The sequence below is a fragment of the Scardinius erythrophthalmus genome, assembly GCF_964197995.2.
Source record: "Scardinius erythrophthalmus genome assembly, chromosome: 5".
Taxonomy (NCBI): Eukaryota; Metazoa; Chordata; class Actinopteri; order Cypriniformes; family Leuciscidae; genus Scardinius; species Scardinius erythrophthalmus.
Genome location: NC_138225.1, coordinates 38,534,403 through 38,558,717, shown reverse-complemented (window position 1 = coordinate 38,558,717; position 24,315 = coordinate 38,534,403). Strand labels below are relative to the sequence as shown.

General features: G+C 40.8%; 1 protein-coding gene across 1 annotated transcript in view; it reads right to left on the bottom strand.

Annotated features, from left to right (window-relative positions):
- The window catches only part of specc1 (sperm antigen with calponin homology and coiled-coil domains 1), a 251,157-nt gene that overhangs the window by 35,223 nt on the left and 191,619 nt on the right, over positions 1 to 24,315 (bottom strand). Inside the window, exon 12 of the mRNA XM_081366268.1 lies at positions 19,565 to 19,667. Within this exon, the coding sequence (XP_081222394.1) occupies positions 19,565 to 19,667 (103 nt within the window). The remainder of the gene's footprint in view (positions 1 to 19,564; positions 19,668 to 24,315) is intronic.

Genomic DNA, 24,315 nt, shown 5'->3' with positions numbered 1-24,315 from the left:
ATTAGCTCAATGTTAAAATTGACCGGAGTTCTCAAGTTTGACTTGACTTGACTTTAAAGACACGATTAATTACATGATCATACACCCATTGTATTCAAACAAATGTTGAAATTACCTTTGATGGAGTGATGGAATGATCACTGCACAGACGTGTATACTGTGAAGGTTGCTTATCTCATCTGCGGTTAGTGCAACCAATCGCACAACAACTATCTGGCATGTCGTTTACACCTCAAAACACCAACTTTTAGTAAAACTAGCGACGTCCTGGCAAGATCCTTGATTAGTTTACTGGGTTTCGTTGCTGGAGAACGACGTTCTTGCCCGCCAGCCAGTACTTGTGACGTCACGTGCAAAGTATGAATTAACCAGCACAAATTGAAATTATAACAATTGGTAAATCTGATAAATGACAGAGCAATTCATCACATCAAATATACTCTTTAATGTTATATTTCAAAATTACAAATATACAAAAATTACAAAAATATAACAAATTGCTCCAAACAGTTTGGAAAAACAAATCTTTTTGCATTTTGAATGTGTCTAGTCGAAATGGTATAATGATTTATTGTGTGGTGGGACATTGTGAACAAATGACATATTAGAGTATTAAGGAGTGTGTTTGTGTGTGTGTGTACACAAGTGTGAAATGTGAAATGAATGTGAAACTTATGAAATGTGTTTTGTGTTGTAAGTGTTTGTTACATTACACTTTGTATAGATTTCCCTTAGTTTCAGATAACGTAAGCTAGCCAAACTGAGCCAAAGCTTCTGGCCTGGTTGCAAAGTAGTTTTTGGGGCAGACCTGACCTGTTGAAAAGAGATGGTATTCATCCCTCCTGGGATGGTGCTGTTCTTCTCTCTAGTGATATGGCTCATAGTCTTAGAGCTCAAACATGACAATCTGGGGCTCAGGTCAGGAAGCAGACAGACTGGCTTAACCAACAGTCTGCTAGCTGTCTCACGTCACCGAGGTCACACAAATCCCATCACATAGAGCCTCTTTCACCTAGATATCATCATATAGAGACTGTGTCTGTTCCCCGAATTAGGACATACAAAAAACTCCTAAACCCATTCAAGGGTAAAAATTGTATTGATATTCAACAAATAAAAATAAGATATAATACGGATGAACAAATGATAAAGCTCGGGTAGCTGAATATTCGATCCCTTACTTCAAAAGCACTTATTGTTAATGATATGATTACAGACTATAACCTAGATGTGCTGTGTTTGACAGAAACCTGCATTAAACCAGACAATTATCATTAACAATTAACATTTGTGCTGGCTACTGTATACAGGCCACCAGGGCACCATACAGACTTTATCAAAGAATTTGCTGATTTTCTATCAGAGTTAGTACTGGCTGCAGATAAAGTCCTAATTGTTGGTGATTTTAATATACATGTAGATAACGAAAAAGATGCATTGGGATTGGCATTTAAAGACATTCTGAACTCTATTGGAGTTAGACAACACGTGTCAGGACCTACTCATTCTCGAAATCATACTCTAGATCTAATATTATCACATGGAATCAATGTTGAGGCCGTTGAAATTCTGCAGCAGAGCGATGACATCTCAGAACATTATTTAGTCTCGTGTAAACTTCATTTAGGCAAGGCTGCAAAGCCGACTCCGTGTTACAAATATGTTAGACCTATCACTTTTGCCACTAAAGATTGCTTTATCAATAATCTTCCTGATCAGTTTCATCATCTCAGCATTCCGGATAGCTTAGAAGACAGAAACTCTTAACTCTCTCTTTTCCAGCACTTTAGACACAGTTGCTCCTTTGCACTTAAAGAATATTAAAGAAAATAGTCCAACACCGTGGAACAACAAGCACACTCAGGCCCTTAAGAGAGCAGCCAGAAAAATGGAGCGTTGCTGGAAGAAAACAAAACTAGAGGTATTTCGCATTTCATGGAAAGACAGTTCGATTGCATACAGAAAGGTCTTAAAAGCTGCTAGATCTGCTTATTTTTCAAACCTATTAGAAGAAAATAAACAAAACCCTAGGTATTTATTTGAAATTGTGGCTAAACTAACGAGAAATAAATCTTCAACCCCAGATGTTTCCAAGCAGCACAGCAGTAATGACTTTATGAACTTCTTTACTAACAAGATTGATAATATCAGGGAGAAAATTATAACTATGCAACCGTCTACTACAGTATCGCATCAGGCAGTGCATTGTAATCTCCTTGAAGAAAATGTTTATTCATTCGTTGCTATAGGAGAGGAAGAATTTACTAAACTCGTTAAATCATCTAAATCGACAACATGTATGTTAGACCCTATACCGACTAAGCTACTGAAAGAGATGCTTCCAGAGGACATAGATCCTCTTTTTAATATCATTAATTAATCATCAGAGTCACAAATGATTTGCTCCTATCATCCGATCGTGGTTGTATCTCGCTATTAGTGTTACTCGATCGAAGTCCTGCATTTGACACTATTGACCACAACATTCTTTTAAATAGACTTGAAAATTATGTTGGCATTAGTGGAATTGCATTAGCATGGTTTAAATCATACTTATCTGACCGTTATCAGTTTGTAGCAATAAATGAAGAGATGTCTTATCAATCACAAGTTCAAGTATGGCGTACCACAAGGCTCAGTACTAGGACTGCTGCTGTTCACTCTGTACATGTTACCATTAGGAGATATCATTAGGAAGCATGGCATTAGTTTTCACTGTTATGCCGATGATGCTCAGCTCTATATTTCTTCAAGCCCAGACGAAACTTACCAATTCACAAAATTAACGGAATGCATAGCTGATATAAAAAATTGGATGACTAGTAATTTCCTACTACTAAATTCTGAAAAAACAGAGATTCTAATTATTGGACAAAAAACTTCCTCACATAATAATCTAGAATACTGTCTAACACTTGATGGCTGCTCTGTTAAGTCTTCGTCGTCGGTTAGGAACCTGGGTGTGCTCTTTGATACCAATCTTTCATTTGAAAATTACGTGTCTAGTATCTGTAAAACCGCATTTTTCCATCTTAAAAATATATCTAAATTACGCCATATGCTCTCAATGACAAATGCGGAACAATTAGTTCATGCGTTCATGACCTCAAGGCTAGATTATTGTAATGTATTGTAATGACCATATTAGCCCGGTTCTGTCAACACTGCACTGGCTCGATTTTTGATATCAAAATCGACTGCTGGCGGTAGATCCTTTTCCTATTTAGCACCAAAACTCTGGAACAGTCTTCCTACCATTGTCCGGGAAGCAGACACACTCTGTCAGTTCAAAGCCAGATTAAAAACACATCTCTTTGACCTAGCATTCACATTATAGACTTCTATAATTTAATGTTAGGCTGCATAGATTAGGTCAGCCGGAACCGGGAACACTTCCCATAAATCCTGATGTACTCGTTACATCATGAGAAGAATGGCATCTACGCTAATTTTAGTGTCTGTGTTTATCCCAAGGTTTTCCTGCAGCCTGCCGGATCCAGGCCGTATCCAGATCTGACGAAGGACCTTCGCCTGGACCGATGACAACGCAGTGCTGAAGTGCCAACTAGTCTCTCCCTATGGAGGATCCCTCTACCACTATACAGATAAGGCGTTGTCGGGAAAATTCGTTTCGCGTTCCTACCCCAAAGCAACAAAATAAAATAAAATTCTTTATCAAAATTTATAAGGAAAGACAAGTACTTTGTTTAGGCTTGGCTTGTAGGGAATTCCAAACCTGCGTATTTTCAAATGCACATAACTATAGAACCCATTCTAAATGCGCATGTGAACGCCATCAGCGTTTCTCACAGGTTCGCGTTTAAAGTCTGTGTAGAGGGAATGGTGTCGTCTTAGCGGCCCCTAATTTAATAACAAATGATCGTTGCGACGGAAGCAAATCAATCAAAACTAAGTTTAGATGGAAAATAACTTAACTCTGCTATAAAGCCAAAACAATCTCTGTTACCTTAAATTATACGCTTATCTCTGTAAAGCTGCTTTGAAACAATCTACATTGTTAAAAGCGCTATATAAATGAAGATGACTTGACTTGGCTCCCTATTAAACATCGCATCAATTTGAAAATATTGCTGATTACTTACAAAGCACTAAATGGTTTAGCTCAGCAGTACTTGAGCGATCTCTTAACGCATTACAGTCCTCCACGTCTATTGCGATCTCAAAATTCCGGCCAGTTAATAATACCTAGAATATCAAAATCGACTGCTGGCGGTAGATCCTTTTCCTATTTAGCACCAAAACTTTGGAACAGTCTTCCTAACATTGTCCGGGAAGCAGACACACTCTGTCAGTTCAAAGCTACATTAAAGACACATCTCTTTGACCTAGCATACACATAACACATTATAGACTTCTATAATCCAATGTTAGGCTGCATAGATTAGATCAGCTGGAACCGGGAACACTTCCCATAAATCCTGATGTACTCGTTACATCAAAAGAAGAATGGCATCTACGCTAATTTAAGTGTCTTTGTTTATCCCAAGGTTTTCTCGCAGCCTCCCGGATCCAGGCGTTGTCGGGAAACGTTTTCGGGAAAATTCGTTTCGCATACCTACCCCGAAGTGACTAAATAAAATAAAATTCTGTATCAAAATTTATAAGGAAAGACCAGTACTTTGTTTAGGCTTGGTCTGTAGGGAATTCCAAACCTGCGCACATATATTCAAACGCACATAACTATAGAACCAATTCTTAATGCGCATGTGAACGCCATCAGCGTTTATCACAGGTACGCATTTAAAGTCTGTGTAGAGAGAACGGTGTCGTCTTAGCGGCCCCTAATTTAATAACAAATGATCGTTGCGACGGAAGCGAATCAATCAAAACTAACTTTAGCTGGAAAATAACTTTATTAAAGAACCGCTATAAAGCCAAAACAATGTCTGTTACCCTAAATTATACGTTTGTCTCTGTAAAGCTGCTTTGAAACAATCTACATTGTTAAAAGCGCTATATAAATGAGGATGACTTGACTTGACTTGACTTGACATGAGTCCAGTTTTCAACTTTGCCCAACACCTGGTCCTCTAATGGTTAGACAGAGACCTGGAGAGGCCTACAACCCAAAGTCTCTCGCACCCACAGTGTAATTTAGTGGAGGATTGGTGATGATCTGGTGGTTCTTCAGTAAGGCTAGAATTGGGCAGATACAGTACGTCTTTGCGAGAATGCATAACTCAAGCCACGTACAAGATTATCCTGAAAGAAAAACTGCTTCCTTCTGCTCTGACAATGTTCTCCAACTCGAAGGATTGTTTTTTTGTGCAAGTCAATGCTCCAATCCACACAGCCAAGGTCAAGGTGTGGATAGAGGACCACCAGATCAAGACCCTGTTATGGCCAGCCCAATCTCCAGACCTTAACCCCACTGAAAAGCTCTGGAATGTAAAAAAGAGGGTCACCAGCCATTATATAAAGCCTAGCTGCTTGATTTTTTTCACCAGGAGTAGCGTAGTGTCGCCCAACAGCAATGTGACAGACTGATAGGGAGCATGCCAATATGCATGAAAGCTGTGATTGGAAATCAGGGTTATTCCACCAATTGATTTCGGAACTCTTCCCAAGTTAAACCATAAGAATTGTGTTCTTTAAAAATGAATATAATCTTGTTTTCTTTGCATTATTCGAAGTCTGAAAACATCTGATCTCTTTTCTTTATTTTAACCAGTTGTCATTTTCTGCAAATAAATGCATATAAATTTGGAAATGTTGTCCGTAGTTTGTAGAATGAATAGTCCAAAATATTTATTTTAATCAAATAGATATGTAAGGAATAATTGACGACGGCACGTTGAATTATTCGAAAAATAATGCACACCCGATGTGGTAACTCAGCCACAACGCGAAGCGAAGTGACCGTTACATTATTTTGTATTATGGTGTGCATTATTTTTCAAAAATTCAAGGGCCCGGAATATTCCACTTACACTACAGTTACCACACCTCAAAACATTGTTCAGATGATGTATTTCAAGACGTTTGTCGGGTTTTTGTCCTTAAAACAATCTTGTGTGTTGGACTAATTTCTTACACATCTTAAGCCTCGTTTATACTTTCGCCTGGCACCGCAGCGCGACTCTCCGCAGACTGCGCGCGCACCTCCCCAAACGGACGAGGTGTTTATACTCGACGCGCTCGCCGTTGTACTATTCTGTGAAACGACAGGGGGCGACTCAAGTCCTCTTAACCATCAGTGTCATTGGTGAGAAGAAGAAAGGTCCACATGTGACAATTTTTATTTTAGTACATCGATCACCACCAATACCACACTACAAAAAGAATCCTAAAATCCAGTAAACCCTGAGATTATTACTTGTGACATTAGAACAAAATATGTGGATATAAAAACATGTATGTACTAACTAAATTAACAATCTCTTAAACATTTTCTAATTTCACAAAACATTTAATTAAGTTTCGTGAACATTTTTATTAAACATGGACCGAAAATACGGTTCATTAAAAAATACTTTTATGCTATTGTATGCTCATTTTTTATATGTAAGCAACTAATTTAGAGCAAAATGGGTGCCGGTGTGGTGAGAAGTTCGAGCTCGGCCAGATTCGGCTCGAAGTCGTTCATCTTCGGATGCGCGCGCTGTTACAAAAAAAGCCGCGCACACCGCCAAGCAAAATGGGGTCTTGCGCACCCAACGCGCACGACCACCCACACCGTAATTACGTCATTTTTGCTGCGCGGACCTTCGCGAGTGAGTGAGTGTGTGTGTGTGTGTGTGTTATCAAGTGTGGATTACCTGAGTCTGTGTATCTCTCTCAGCAGTGTTTGGCAGCAGCGTCTCTGCTAATAGCGAAACTGTATTGTTTATCTGTTCCGAGAACAGCGCTGTTAGGTCTCGCTAGTGAGAAATATCATGTAGCTTTTAAGTTGTTAATATTTTTTACTGATAAAATCGTCAGAGCAGCGCTGACGACACATTTCTGTGCGAGTGTGTGTCTGTACTGTATATGTGTGCGTTTGAGTGGGCGAGAGAGCGGATGTGCTTTTCCATAATACATAATAAATTCAATATTCACAATAAAACTTGGAAATAATTTGTCGTTTTTATCCTATTGTTTACTGTGTTTATTTGCTTGGTCAGTGTTGTTGGGGGTTTTGATTCTTTTGCTGTTGTAGGCTGTAAGGAACTTTAAAATAACTTAAATAATTTGGCGAGGTGATATGGACATGTAACACGGTCAAGACCTGCCTGGAATTACTTTAGCCGTGCGTTTCCTTGAAAATAATTGCATACCTTAGAACGTTAAGTTATAAATAATAAATCCAGAGAAACTGCAAATTTTGCAAACCCAAGAATATTACTGAAATGGAAGCCATTGCTCATGAGGAATGGGCTAAGGTTCCTCAGAAACACCCACCCCCATTTTATGTTTCAGCCTTACGTTAAACTGCTTTAAATAACTTATTTTTTTCTTTATTTTTTAATGGCCTAAAGTATTGGCAGACTTCCTGTTGATTCACTTTGTTTCTAGATTATTGTGAAGAATGATATGATGCATATTCTAAATGATTGCAAACAGCTTCATTGGTCAAAAATTTACTTTATCACAAAACCCAAAATGACCAGCTAACATAATTTCACTAATCATATTAGAATTAGAATTATCTTTTATTTGTCATTGTATCGGGATACAACGAAATTTCAGAGACTGCTCAGCGGTGCTACAATACATACAAATATAACAACACAATCTCATTCCATTTATAAACCTAAGTGCAGCAGGTAAGACAAGAAAGTGCAAGTGAAAGTTTCAAACAGATATTGCACAGTCCGCAGTAGTGTTCATACAGTATATAAATAGTGCAAAATAGCCCTTAGTTTAGGGACTGGATGGCTGTTGGATAAAAACTGTTCATGAATCTGGCAGTGTGCTTTTAATTGCCCTGTATCGCCTTCCTGAGGGCAGAAGGGTAAACAGGTGGTAACTGGGGTGAGAGGAGTCCTTAACAATGTTTTTTTGCTCTGGATAGGTAGCGGGGGTTTGTAATGTCCTGAAGTGATGGGAGAGGGGAGCCAATGATGTTCTATGCTATGTTTATGACCCTCTGTAGAGCTTTTTTTGTCAGCTCTTGAGCAGCCCCCATACCACATTGTGAGGCAGTATGTTAAGACACGCTCTATGGCAGAGTGGTAGAAGGCCATCAGTAGCTTTGAACACAGGTGTTTTTTCTTTAGGACTCGCAGGACGTGCAGATGCTGCTGTGCCTTTTTAACAGCAGTTGTCATGTTTGTGGACCAGGAGAGACTGTCTGATAAATGGACTCCCAGGAATTTAAAACTGCATACTTTTTCCACACAGTCTTTATTTATAAAGATGGAAGGGTGGTCAGCTTTGCACTTCATGAAGTCCAGGATGAGTTCTTTAGTTTTCTTTGTGTTGAATGACAGGTTGTTTTCAGAGCACCACAAAGTAATTTTTAGGACCTCATCATGATAAGCAGGAGTGTGTGGGGATACAGTCATATGTATAGAGGCGGTAGAGTAGTGGACTCAGCATACATCCCTGTGGGAAACCGGTGCTGAGAGTGAGGGTGGAGGAGAGGTGGAGACTGAGCCTGACATACTGAGGGCGGTTAGTGAGAAAATCCATAATCCAGGTACAGAGGTGAGTGGAGAGGCCCAGGTGGAGGAGTTTCCTGATAAGTATGTCTGGTATGAAAGTGGGAGGAAGGCTGGCTTTAATGTGACACTTTTCGACAATAGAAGTGAAGGCAATTGGTCTGTAGTCATTTAAACTGTCTACAACAGGCTTCTTCGGGACCGGGATGATAATGTCTGTTTTGCAGGGTGGAACGATGTCTTGTGACAGGGACATACTAAAAATGTTAGTAAAGCATATCAGCACATGGGAAAAGTATGAATGAATACTAGTCAGGTGAAATCCCTCTATCATTCTGATTGGATTAGAAGACCAGTCAGAATATAAAATGAGGAAAGAAGTGCTTCCAATCATTGTGTTCTTGTGTTAGCAGTGGTTCCCTCCAACGAAAGATGTGAAAGGTAAATGCTGCAAAGAACATTGCACCTGAAAGAAGCATTTACCAGATCATCAAGAACCTCAATAAGAGAGATTCAACTGCAGTGATGAAGGCTTCAGGACATCCCAGAGTAGAGAAGGGCATTTTTCCAAAATATTGTATTAGAATATTTGGGCAAAAAAAAAAAAAAAATATTCCAGTATTCGTTTATTTAAATGGAGTTTAATAAGAAATACGTAATTTTTTTTATTCATCAAGTTTTTGTCACCATTTCTGAACAAGCTTACGATTAGGCAATATGCACAAGCTTACGTTATATCTTAAGGTTTTCTTTTGGTTCAAAACATTAAACAATTATGTGTAAACATCACTGAGGTCTGAGAGGTATTTCACCTAGATATCATCATATTAGAGACTGTGTCTGTTCCCGAATTAGGAAATACAAAAAACTCCCAAACCCATTTAAGGGTAATAATTTAATTGATGTACAACAAATAAAAAACAGATATAATACAGATGAACAAATGATTAAGCTGGTGTTGCTGAATATTCGATCCCTTACTTCAAAAGCACTTATTGTTAATGATATGATTACAGATTATAACCTAGATGTGCTGTGTTTGACAGAAACCTGGCTAAAACCAAACGATTACATTACTTTAAATGAGTCCACCCCCAAGATTACTGTAATAAACATGAACCATGTCTGAAAGGCAAAAGGAGAAGTGTTGCTATAAATTATAGTAATATCTTCAGAATTACTAAGAAGTCTAGTTTCAAATATAATTATTATGAAAGTGTTGGTGCTTAATGTAACACTATCTAGTGTAAATTATATATCACGTTTGAGATTTGTGCTGGCTACTGTATACAAGCCACCAGGGCATCATACAGACTTTATCAAATAATTTGCTGATTTTCTATCAGAGTTAATACTGGCAGCAGATAAAGTCCTAATTGTTGGTGATTTTAATATACATGTAGATAACGAAAAAGATGTGTCAGGACCTACTCATTGTCGTAATCATACTCTCTATCTAATTATAACATGAAATCAGTGCTGATGCCATTGAAATTCTGCAGCAGAGCGATGACATCTCAGATCATTATCTAGTCTCGTGTATACTTCATTTAGCCAAGGCTGCAAAGCCGACGCCGTGTTACAAATATGTTAGACTGCTAATAGAGCAGACTTCGCTAATTATCTCACAGAACGTACATACATCTTCGAGTCGGCATATGGTTATCTTGATTATATTGTTTCACGTTCATGTTGAGAAAAACAATAATATCCACATGCTCGGGTGAGAAAACGTGACAGACCTTGCAGAGACACGAAGACAACAGTGTGCTAAGCGATGTGCTAAGTGAAGTTTCTGACAGCACTTTGTGTTTTATGTTCTTAAACCTGTCTCCCTCGATGAAACTCAAAGAAAGCACATGTCTCGAGATAATTGTGCTATTTGATAAGGTATCTTCTCGGCTCATTCTGGGTACAGCTGCGCTTACCTGTCGTGAATGCAGTGATGGACAGCTGTTTTTCCTCATGCGATTTCTCATTGTGGTGGGGATATTATGATAACTCAGTTCCCTTTCAAGGGAACTCGCGTTGCGTCGAGTTTGACGCTATGGGAGCGCTTTGCGTGATGACGTCTTGAAGCACATGTAAAATCAGTCCAATGGTGTGGCGGAACGTCAGAGGCGGGTGACGTCACGTACCAGGAAGCTATAAAAGCCGGCCCGAAAACAGAAAACGAAAGCTTTCTGAGTCTTCAGTTGCGCTCTGTGTGAAATCTGTCTGTATATTTGGTGTTGTCTGTCTATATCATATATATATATATTCAGTATGGCGAGCGAGCAGCAGTTTAGAGTGTGTGTCCATCCCTGCCCGCGTTATTTAACGGGAGGTGACACACACACTCTTTGTGTTGTTTGTTTGGGTGAGGAGCATGCCCAGTCAGCACTCGAGGGTGGTGACTGTGTGCATTGCTGTGCGCTTCCACTGCGTACGCTCCGATCCCGCTTGGCTCGGTTCAATCCCGACCACGCTCCCCAGGGCTCGGGTCCCGCCGCTGCCGAGGCACGGCGTCGATCTCAGACCTGGGGTTCACAGATGGATTTATCAGTGGATGTTGAGACGGGCTCTGCCTTATCTCAGCATCCGTCTGATAGATCCAGTGCCTCTTATCAGGGTGTGGAAGCACGCGCTGCGGTTTCTTCCCCCCCGATAGAGGTACCAGTACTGCAACTATCCAGCTCTGAGGAGTTGGATGTTGTGAGTATTGTAGCTGAGTCTGAGGATTCGCCACCTCAGTCTCATGCGTTTGAGGAACTGCTCGATGTCATTACTAGAGCTGTTGACAGACTGTCTATTGAGTGGCCAGAAGATAGGCAGGACGTTCGTTCGAAAAGTAAGCTCGACGAACGCTTCCTGCCATCTCGTGCGCAGCCCCAGCGCAGGAGCCTGCCGTTTTTCCCCGATCTCCACACCGAGGTGTCGAGATCGTGGGCGAAACCAGTGTCATATCGAGTGTATACTGCACAAACATCACACTATTCATCCATTCACAATTATAAAGAGCATGGTTATGGGGAGATGCCGAAGGTGGAAGAGACGCTCGCGAGCTATCTCTCTCCAGCAACGGCATCTTCTCTGAAGGCTCCTGCACTTCCATCCAAGCCAGTAAAAGTTACTTCTTCCCTGGTTCATAAAGCTTATGCCGCCGCCGGTCAAGCTGCAGCGTGTTTACATACAATGTCCATAATGCAGGCTTACCAGGCTGAGTTATTGGGTGATTTTGAGGAGGGCGGGGGTATTAGTGCTGATACGGTGTCTGAACTGCGTAGAGCCACGGATTTGTCTCTCAGGGCCACCAAGGAGACGGCTAAATCCATCGGCCGCTCTATGGCAGCCCTGGTGGCCACTGAGAGGCATCTGTGGCTCAACTTAAGTGACATAAAGGACAAAGAAAAACATGTTCTTTTAGATGCACCAGTATCCACGCAAGGGTTATTTGGAGACGCAGTTAATAGTGCTGTAGCGAAGTCACAAGAAGCTTCAAAACAGGCAGCTGCACTTCAGAAACTTCTCCCCCGCCGTTCTTTCTATGAGGCTGCTGAGCGGGAGCAGCCTCACTCCTCTAAAAAGAGCGCTGAGCACCGCGCCACTCAGAAACAGAGCGTTTCCTCCCGTGCTCCCCCACAAAAATCTTGGGGACACGGAGGGCGCTCTCAAACCCAGCAGTCTTCGAGGGGTAAAACGGATCTGCGGACCGTTATTACCGCCAAGAAGGCTGCTGGGAAAAAGTCCTGATGTCTGAGGGCTCAGGACAAATGAGGGTAGTCCCCCCGAAGCAGAGCGGTTAACACCTCTTTTCACGGTGCCCGTCTTCCTTCGGTGCCCTCAGGGGACCGTTCTGCCAACCCTGCCGCCTCCGGCGTTACAGGGCGCAGCGGTCTCCGGCGAGCACATATCTCAAGGTCCACCCGGAAACGTAGTGGCCTCGGGATGCCCGCCCCCTCTGAGGAGGGTGCTAGAGCAGTCTGTTTGGTCGTTCCCTGCCGGTGCGCCGTTACAGGGCGACGAACCGACTGCTCAACAGCAGGAGAAAAATACGGTGCCGTCTCTCTTCGGTGCCCTCAGGGGACCGTTCTGCCAACCCTGCCGCCTCCGGCGTTACAGGGCGCAGCGGTCTCCGGCGAGCACATATCTCAAGGTCCACCCGGAAACGTAGTGGCCTCGGGATGCCCGCCCCCTCTGAGGAGGGTGCTAGAGCAGTCTGTTTGGTCGTTCCCTGCCGGTGCGCCGTTACAGGGCGACGAACCGACTACTCAACAGCAACAAAATCCAGAAACCAGTCTCGAGAGACTGGTACCTCAAGTAGAATCTTTGACAGCGTGGAAGCTACTGTCAAATGTTTTTCGTTGGGTCCTGCAGACCGTGGGAAAAGGGTATTAGATACAATTCTAGTAACGCCCACCGCGGTTTATGGGGGTCCTGCCCACTATGGTGGGCCCCGAGCAGGTTCTGGTTATGGAACAGGAAGTAAACACTCTGTTAGAGAAAGGGGCCATAGAATATGTACCTCCCTCCAACAGGGAAACCGGGTTTTACAGCCGGTACTTCATAGTTCCAAAGTAGGACGGGGGATTGCGTCCCATTTTAGGTCTTCGAGTTGTCATGCAGCTCAAGTTCAAAATGTTAACATTGAGACAATCGTGCCACAGATTAGTCCGAGGACTGGTTTGTCACGATAGACCTCAAGGACACATATTTCCATCCGTCCGTGTCATTGGAAGTTCCTGAGGTTTGCTTTCGGGGGCAAAGCATACCAATATCGAGTTCTTCCATTCGGCCTGGCTTTATCACCCCGCACTTTCACCAAATGCGTGGATGCAGCTCTGGCGCCTCTGCGCCTCCGGGGTATTCGCATCACGAACTACATCGACGATTGGTTGATTTTAGCTCAGTCGCATTAGATGGCGGTTCAACATCGAGATGTTGTTCTCGCCCATATGAAAGAGTTGGGGTTACGGCTGAACGCCAAGAAGAGTGTGCTTCTCTATTTTAGAGGACCACTTTTTTAGGCGTGGTTTGGGATTCAGTGTCGATGCAGGCGCGCCTGTCATCGCCACGCTTCGATCCTGGCAGCTGTGAGAAGTGTAAAGCTAGGCCAGCTACTCACTGTCAAACAGTTCCAGAGACTGTTGGGTCTCATGGCAGCAGCTTCCAACGGGATACCTTTTGGACTGCTGCACATGAGGCCCCTGCAGTGGTGGCTCAGGACCAGAGGGTTTTTCCCCGAGGGGCAACCCATTTCGCACAATCAAGGTCACGCGGTGATGCCTACGTGCCTTGTTTATGTGGAAGAAACCTTGGTTCCTGTCCCAGGGCCCAGTGCTGGGAGCTCCTTGTCGTCGCAAACTACTAACGACGGATGCTTCCCTCACGGGTTGGGGAGCGATCCTGAGGGTCGCTCATCTCAAGGTCTATGGGAAGACCATCATCGTTCCTGGCATTCTATAGCCTAGAGATGTTAGCTGTCTTCCGGGCTCTGAGGAGCTTTATCACAGGTCTCAGGGGACACCATGTGTAGTACATACGGACAACACGTCGGTAGTCGCCTATATCAAGGGGGTTTGCGCTGGCACGCCATATCCTCTTGTGGTCCCAGGGGAAGTTGCTGTCACTCAAGGCAGCCTACATCCCCGGGGTCCAGAATATAGGAGCAGACACTCTGTCGAGACAGGGGCCGAGGCCCGGGGAATGGTGGCTCCACCCCCGAGGTGGTGGAGCTGATATGGAAGTTATAAGTGGATCTGTTTGCGTCTCGAGAGACGTCTCACTGTCCACTTTGGTTCTCCCTCACGCATCCAGCTCCTCTGGGACTGGATGCTATGGTACAGACGTGGCCGAGGCTACGTCTGTACGCCTTTCCCCCAGTTGCTCTGCTCCCGGGAGTTCTGGAAAGAGTTCGCAGGGACCGGGTTTGCCTGCTTCTTATAGCCCCGCGCTGGCCGGGCAGAGTATGGTTTCCCGATCTTGTGTCCCTCCTCGACGGGCCTCCTCTGGAGCTACCCGTCAGGAGGGACCTTCTGTCCCAAGCAGGGGGCTCGATTTTTCACCCCCGACCAGAACTGTGGAACCTGTGGGCTTGGCCTCTGAGGGGGCCCAGCTCATAGAGTCAGGTCTCTCAACTGAGGTTGTTGAGACCATTCTACAGTCCAGAGCTCCCTCCACGAGGAAACTTTATGCCCTGAACTGGAGAGTATTCACCTCTTTGTGTAGTGACCGTCGGTTGGATCCAGTCAACTGCCCAATTGGTACAGTTCTGGAGTTCCTGCAGGACCGGTTCACTGCAGGTCTGACCCCGTCCACTTTAAAGGTTTATGTGGCGGCCGTAGGTGCTTACCACAGTCCTTTGGGTGGAATGTCTGTGGGGAAAGACCCCTTTGGTATCTCGTTTCCCTCGTGGCACTTGGAGGTCCTCCTCCCTTTCGAAATCGGACCAGGAGGCGAATAATTTGCTTTGCCCTGTTCGGGCGTTAGACGCGTATGTCCACAGAGCTGCCCTGTGGCGTAAAAGTGACATTTGCTCCCCTAACAAGGGAGGTCCAGTGTCTAAGCAAAGGATGAGCAGTGGGTGGTTGAGACTATCTCACTTGCTTATGAGGCGGCTGGACAGCCTTCTCCTTTGGCTGTCCGGTCGCACTCTACGAGGAGTATGGCGGCCTCTAAGGCCCTTATATCAGGAGTTTCGTTACAGGACGTTTGTGATGCGGCAGGCTGGTCCTCACCGCACACTTTCGTCAGGTTCTACTCTCTGGATCTAGACTCTGCTCCAGGGTCTCATGTTTTGTCTTCCTAGTGCTGCTCACCAGATTTCACACAGGACAGACATTTGTAGCTATGGAGGCGTTGGTATAGACGTTCCCATAGCGTCAAACTCGACGCAACGCGAGTTCCCTTGAAAGGGAACGCCTCGGTTACGACTGTAACCTCGGTTCCCTGAAGAGGGAACGAGCGTTGTGTCCCCTTGCCATATCTCCTTCATGCCTGTCAACACGACTTCAGACTTTACGAAGCTTTCGTTTTCTGTTTCGGGCCGGCTTTTATAGCTTCCTGGTACGTGACGTCACCCGCCTCTGACGTTCCGCCACACCATTGGACTGATTTTACATGTGCTTCAAGACGTCATCACGCAAAGCGTTCCCATAGCGTCAAACTCGACGCAACGCTCGTTCCCTCTTCAGGGAACCGAGGTTACAGTCGTAACCGAGGCGTTTCATTAATTCCTTTGATCAAAAGTAACTATTTTGTAAGATCATTTAGTAAAATCATTTTCATCTAAGTAATTCTGAACTTCCCGAGGCAGACGACAACATTATGTGATTAAATATAATCAACTTGTTAACACGCTCCACAGCGCCACTCAGTGGATTGAGTTATAACTGTGAGTCTTAGTGCTTGGGATTTATCATGGATTCACTGCAATTATGGCCAAATCGTATTTTTATTTTTCGAATATTAATTACAGATCGAATATTCAAACATTCGACTATTCGTGCACACCCCTATCTCAGAGTGTCCAGAAAGTGCCAGGTCCATCTCCTCCGAGGAGTCAGCTACTGATGTTCTAGTGGGGAATCCCCATTCTACTGTTTGGGACATCTGGGAAATCGATTGTCCGGAGAAGAAAAGGTGAATGCTACCATGAATCCTATGTGGTGCCAACAATGAAGCATCTTGAGACCATTCATATGTGGGTTTGCTTTTCATCCAAGGGAGTGGGCTCTGCCAAAATTCTGCCCAAAACACTGCAATGAATTAAGAATGGTCTCAAAACTTCCAGCAAGAGCAACTTCTCCCAATGACCCAGGAGCAATTTGGTGTTGATCTGTGCATTTTCCAGCATGATTGAGCACCATGTCACAAGCCTATGGTCACAAGGCAAGAGTGATAATGAAGCAGCTCAGAAATTTTGGATCCATGGCCAGGCAACTCCACAGATCTTAATCCCATAGAGATCCCCAAAGCCCACAAATTGTGATCAACTCTGAGCTCTAATATGGCAATGAATCGCCATCAGTCAGGATTTGGTCAGAGTAAATTGCAGAAGTCATGAAGAAGAAGGGTCAACACTGTAAATATGGACTCCTTGCATATATTTACATTTAGTCATTTAGCAGAGGCTTTTGTCCAAAGCGACTTACAAATTAGGACCAAATTAAGCAAGTCAACGTGAAGAGGCAAAAATAACGCAAGAAGTGCTCAAAATACAAAGTGCAGGCATTGCTCAGAGTAGCATAAGCCAGATAAGGGATGATTAAGGGAAAAGGAAAGATTTAAAAAAAAATTATAATAATAATATTGAATGTTTTTTCAAATAAAAGTCTTTAAAAATTATGAAATGCTTATCATTGCTTTCCTGTATACCACAAAAATGTGAAAAAATAATCTACAAATAATGAAGCAACAAACTTTGCAAAACACTAGATTTATGTCACTGCCAATACTTTTGGCCATGGCTGTATAATAATTAATTTAAATACAATAGAAATATATAATAATAGAAATTTAAATTTGCTTAATTTTCATGACGATAACATCACAATGTAAAACATCTTAATGGTCACAAAAACAATATACATTTAAATACCCTTTGGAAAGATTAAGATGTTTTACATTTTATATACTAAAAAAAATATACATTTATTCAGCATCAAATGCATCAAATGTTCAAAAGTTACCATAAAATAAATTTATAATGGTTACAAAGGCTTTCTTTTGAACTTTCTATTCTTCAAATCACATTAAAATGACTTCTGAAGCATCAAATGACACTAAAGACTGGAGTAATGGCTGCTGAAAATCCAGCTTTGCCATTATAGGAATAAAATACATTTTAAAATATATTAAAATACAAAGCAATCATTTTAAAATGTAATAATATCTTAAAAATATTACAGTTTTAACTGTATTTTTGAGCAAATAAATGCACCCTTGGTGAGCATAGGAGTCTTCTTTCAAAAACATTCGGGGCCAGATATACTAAACAGAGTAAATTAGCGTGAGAGTGCAATTCCAAAAAAGCGCAGATGGGAGTGTAAAGTTCTGCGCGTGATCTACTGATGACGCGCAAATTAAAGAACACAGACACAGCCGGATCATTTCTATAATGACCAACACCATCTACCAGGAGCAGTGCAAATTAGCATCTTGTTTAAGACATGCTTTTTTGGGGCAGTAAATAATGGCGCAAATACCAGTAAATTGACTACTGCAAACCACCTTGCATGATTCATTCATTTAAATACTCGTTGTGTCTGAAAGGGAAACTCCTACGAGATTGCATATTGCATATGCAATAAGGTCAGCCGCATAAATTGTGTTAATGCTGTTTCAGCACAATTTTTTTACTGTGTGTCTTTAAATCCTGACATTAGTTTTTTAACCCCAAAAGAGGGTTTGTGCTGACGCAAGCTGTTAGTAAATCTGGCAATAAAAATGTTTACGACCTTAAACCTTTGAACAATAGTGTCTTTCATTTTTACTTGTATTTTGATTTTGTTGGTAAATTTGGCCCAGGTTTTATGAAAGTTAGTTTCACGTCAGTCCATTGTCACTTAAATTAATACCAGTCACAAAACCACACAGCATTTTATAGTCATGTTAATTCATCTGCTAGCACACACAATGTCTAGGCCTGGCACAAACGAATAATCTGACTCCATGTCAACATTTAAGCATCCTCATTAACCACACAGAAAAATGTACATCTTATAACAGCCAACTGCCTGTTTTAAATGCTGAAATCCACAACTATTAGTTTAAGCCTCTTATTGCATTATGGCATTATTCTGATTATTTTAGCCTCCAGACTGCTGAGTTATTAAGGGTCTGCAGAGATTCTATTCACAAATTTCATTTATAGTTTCTCCATCTGCTAATCAATGACTAGAAGATAACTACACATACGATACCTTAATTCATTAACTAACCATTCAGAAATGTCCACTTTTTCTTGAGTCTCTCCATCTTTGTCTGACTCCGGTTTGAACATAAAAGGCTAAAAGTTTTTTGAGATGTTCAGTGCATGTCTGTGTGAGGTAATTGGAGCTGCTAACACACACACACACACACACACACACACACACACACACACACACACACACACACACACACACACACACACACACACACACACACACACACACACACACACACACACACAAGCTGTTGAAGCTCCGCCCCCTGTGCCGGAAGCAGCAGCTCATTTGCATTTAAAGGGACAGACACAAAAACTGTGTGTTTTTGCTCATCCTCAAAAAGTGACAAATTTAACATGCTATTTAAAAATATCTGTGGGGTATTTTGAGCTAAAACTTCACATATACACTCTGGGGACATCAAAGACTTATTTTACATCTTGTGAAAAGGGCATTATACCACCCCTTTAAATGAGTTATTTGATAAATATACTTTGTTCTGTAACTTTATAAAAGTTGTATAACTTTATAACTTCTTTTTATAATATTTTTGGTCTACATTTTTTTTAGGATGTCAATATGTTTAAATAAACTACTATTCTTTTTTTGAAAGAAGTCTGTTCTGCCACAGCACACTGGGGTGGAGCACTGTATGTTTCTGACTTATGTAATGGTGTACGGGAGGAGCATGTTAACATGGCCAACAGTATACTGTATGTAAACTGCCACTTACCTTATTCATATGACAATTCTTCTGACACTCCACCACAACTCAAAGTAAAATATTCAAACTATGTAAGGAGTAAGTAACCATCAAACGTCAAACAATTAAAACTGTTTCAACTTTCAGACATCACATCCTTTTGTAGTTATGTTGTTGCTGTTTGGTGACACTTGTGGTGCAGAAATGGTTCTCTTTTATACATGTAAATTCCTTTTCACTTTACTTTCCTCCGGCAATGTTGTATTTAAACAGTCATGCCAATAAAACTTCACAGAAAGACAAGAGAGAGGGACAGGGTGAGAGAGGGGGTCACGGCCTGTGCTCCTTACCGGATAGCCCTCTGTTTTCTTCTGGCACCACTTCAGTAGAGCGTTCCTCTTAGATCCACCATACTCCCGCGCCAGAGCAGACAGAGGGTCTGTTCTTTCCACACTAGCATCAGGGGACACACACATACACACGTACGGTCACTAACACTGCATCTGTACATATTGGTGACCAGTTAAATGTTTAACCACTGCTAAAATCCTCACACACTAGTGAGAGTACATCCGTACATCAGGGGCGTTGCTCTGCGAGAGACACAGCATGAAAGATAATCAGATTGCCTTGTTTTGTGTTCAGTGGGTGATTAGATGACTCTGTGGTCATTGCCCTGGAAGTCAGAACACTATATGCGTCATCGTTTTATCACCTTTCACATTGATGTCTGTAAGGGTTTGAAACAAATACAAGACTCAATATATATTCTCTATTGCATAATATAATACAGGTTGCTGCACACTTTTTAAAGTCAAATTTAAGGCTTTTTAATACCTTTTTAAGACCTGAAGAAATCAAAATTAATACCTTACATTAGGGGTGCGCAATATTGACAAAAATATATCTCGATATTTTCAAAGTTTTGTTGATAATAATTAGATGATATTTTACTGATTGTGTTTTTGTACTGGTACCATGGCTGGTTTAGGCCTGTTGTTGACAGCAGACTCACGAAGATATTCAAATTTTTCATATTCTATGCAGTGGTCAGTTCACAGCAGTGACAGAAATTAACAACTCTTAATCGGCGAAATAAGGGAAAACAAACAATACTGACAATTGTGTCTAAAAATTATCTCACAAAGTTAACTTAATTTAACTGTTGTATAAAATAAATATCACATTTGCAATTGTGCACGGGAAAACGGCACTCTTGCTCATGTGATATTCTAATATAACATAATAATATAGATATAAAACAAAAACTCATTTGGGGACATACGTTACCTATAACTACACTGACACATCACGCAGTGAAAGCACGAGAGACAAATGCGATGTCAGCTTGCAGTGCTGGAGTTGCAGTTGACCTGACATTTACCAACTTTCTTCTCCCTCTCTCCTCTCGCGTGCAGGAGACAGTCGTAGGCTAATATGCTGCCGCGAATGACACGAATTGTCACGTGAACAAGCAAATCCACAAAGATAGAATAATAAAAAATAATACGTAGGCTAATTAGATAGTTTTAATTTGGAAAGCATTTAGATACGTCTAAGTCAAAGTGTCATCTACAATTTAAGACCTTTCATAAGTAAAAATAAGACTTTTTAAGACTTTTAATGGCCTAAAATATTAAAAATCTAATTTAAGATGTTTTAAGACTTTTTAAGGATCTGCGGGAACCCTGTAATATCTAATATATTATCAAGGGATTACACTTCTGTTTGCTGTTTAAAGAGATTACTGTATAGAGAGATTTATACTTTTATTCAGCAAGGACACATTAAATTGATCAAAAGTGACAGTAAAAATCTTTACAATTGATTTTTATTTCAAATAAATGCTGTTCTTTTGAACTTTCTATTCATCAAGGAATCTTGAATTTTTTTTATCATGGTTTCCACAAAAATATTAAGCAGCACAACTGTTTTCAACATTTGATTATAATAAGAAATGTTTCTTGAGTACAAAATCAGCATTTTGTATTGTATTCAGAATATTAGAGTGATTTCTGAAGGATCATGTGACACTAAGAGCTACATCTTAGAGCTCAAACATGACAAATTGGGGCTCAGGTCAGGAAGCAGACAGACTGAATAAACCGACCGTCTGCTAGCTGTTTCACGTCACATAAGTCAGATAAATCCCATCACATAGAGACTCTTTCACCTAGATATCATCATATAGAGACTGTGTCTGTTCCCCGAATTAGGAAATACAAAAAACTTCCAAACCCATTTAAGGGTAAACATTTAATTGATGTTCAACAAATAAAAAACAGATATAATACAGACGAACAAATGATAAAGCTGGTGTTGCTGAAAATCCCTTACTTCAAAAGCACTTACTGTTAATGATATGATTACAGATTATAAATTAGATGTGCTGTGTTTGACAGATACCTGGCTAAAACCAGACGATTACATTACTTTAAATCCACCTGTCCACCACCCAAGATTATTGTTATAAACATGAACCTCGTCTGAAAGGCAAAGGGGGAGATGTTGCTGTAATTTATAGTAATATCTTTAGAATTACTGAGAAGTCTTGTTTCAAATATAATTATTTTGAAGTGTTGGTGCTTAATGTAACACTATCTGGTGTAGATGATAAATCACGTTTGACATTTGTGCTGGCTACTGTATACAAGCCACCAGGGCACCATACAGACTTTATCAAAGAATTTGCTAATTTTCTATTAGAGTTAATACTGGCTGCAGATAAAGTCCTAATTGTTGGTAAATTTAATATACATGTAGATGACAAAAAGTATGCATTGGGATTGGCATTTAGAGACATTCTGAACTCTACTGGACAACACGTGTCAGGACCAGTGATGAGAATCACGACGTTATAAATAATGCGTTTTTTCAGGAACGAGTAATCAAATGAATTACTGTTTCCCCCATTACTGACAATAAAATGAGGCGTTACTATAATTGAGCTAATTTACATGGTTCTAAAAATAAAATCTAAAAATAACCTGCAGGGAACATTCTGGGAAGGTTCTGTTTAGGTTATAAAAATAAAACCTAAAAATAACAGGTTAACGTTCTGGGAATGTTCTGTTTAAGTTATAAAATAAAACCAAAAATAACCTGCAGGGAACGTTCCCAGAAAACATTTTTGTTTGACCGGTTGTGAACACGTGTGGGAAACACGCCTAGAATTTGGCTTAAATAACCTCTGATGATGACGTTCTCTGTAGGTTATAAAAATAAAACCCCAAAATACTATATTTTATTATTATTTTTATTATTTATTTTTTGTACATTGTTCAGTATTATGTTGAGAGCACTTCTTGTTAAACCAGGGACGGACTGGGACTAAAAAAGCGGCCCTGGACTTTGACTAGGCCCGGCCCAAAGCAATCGGCGTGCGGAAACTCGACAACGACAATAACGCCTGGCATGAGTGTCACAAGACTTTAATTGTGGCTCATGATACTATACCATCCAAATTATAGCAATAGCACTGATGTTGACTAGATGTTGTGTTAAAAGCATATTATTCTAGATTAACTTGAATACTCACATATAAATGGACTTGGTCTAAGCTCAACCTGAATAAACAAATGATGGAATGGATTTAAAAAAATAAAACAGGTTTTATTCAAAGATAGCATGGATGGAATAGCATGTTATAACAGCATATTATACAATCTATTCCATGCTGTCTTAAAATGAATTTATTACTTAATAATCTTAATTAATTTATGCAGTAATTAATCTTACTGCACAAATAATAATACCACATCTAAATGAAAATACACCATTACAAATGTAACCAAAGTTTGTAAGCATTAACTGTAACGTTACCAACATTTTTACCAACATTTTTAAAAGTAAAAGAACAACACATTTCTTAATATTAGCTACTGCATGTGGCATTTTACAGCTAAAATGTTGAAGTTTAGCTGTTTTAACTACTATAATCATTAAAAATGTAGCAACCTCAATGTCACTTCCTAAAATCATCCCTAGCAAGTAACTCTCTTTTTTTACCCGCGGCCGCGTTGCATATTGTTTGCTTGTTTCTATGCTTCTATCTAACGTCTTTGCTTTTCCTTACTTGGCGGCCACGGCCAGTGCAGCTGACATCCAACTTAAAGGTGCATTGCTGCCACCTACAGTACTGGAGTGTGAAACAGATTAGTGGGGGAAAAAAACAGGTGATGACTGCGTGCGTGGCGGGTGGTGGGCCGGCCGACCCACCGGCCCTCCTGGAGTACCGGCCGTTCTGTGATTCTCCAGATCACACAGATGGCCAGTCCGCCCCTGTGTTAAACTGTTTACTTTTTCTGAGGAAGAAAATACTTCAAGTAGGCTACAGTATGTCTACCAGTTGTGAAGTTGTGTGACAGTTTTATCATTTTAATTTGCACTACAAAGAGTGTATGTATATTTGTATTATTATTTATTAATTTTTGGTACATTTCTTAAGAAGCATAATTTATTTTAGACTTATTTGTTGCAGTTTTAGACAAACTGTTCCAGCCAATAACCGACAAGAAGGATTTGGGGGTGGGGTTTGGGGGGTTAGTGCGCGGATGAGGAGGAGGGAGGGTCTAACTAGCCTCCGTTTTGTTTGACAATACTTTAAACGTCAACAAGAAGTGAAGTCACCCAACATCACTTAGAGCACCTTTAATATTTAATATTGGGGGCATCCAAGTAATTTGACATATTTGAATAAAAAAAAAGTAACTCAATAGTTACTTTCCCTGGTAATAAGTTACTTTTATAATCATCTAATTCAGTTACTAACTCAGTTACTATTTGTCAGAAGTAACTAGTAACTATAACTAATTACTATAACTATTGTCATTTTATCTGTACAGAGTCACCACGTGGCTACACGGACGCGATAAATAATTCTGTATTATAAATTTTTAAGGCCAGACAAGTAGTTTGTTGAGGGTGGATTTGTAAAAAAGGACTACACGCCTGCGCACATACACTACCGGTCAAAAGTTTGGGGTCAGTAAGATTTTTTAATGTTTTTAAAAGAAGTATCTTCTGCTCACCAAGGCTGCATTTATTTGATAAAAAAACAATTAAAAAAACAGTAATATTGTGAAATATTATGACAATTTGA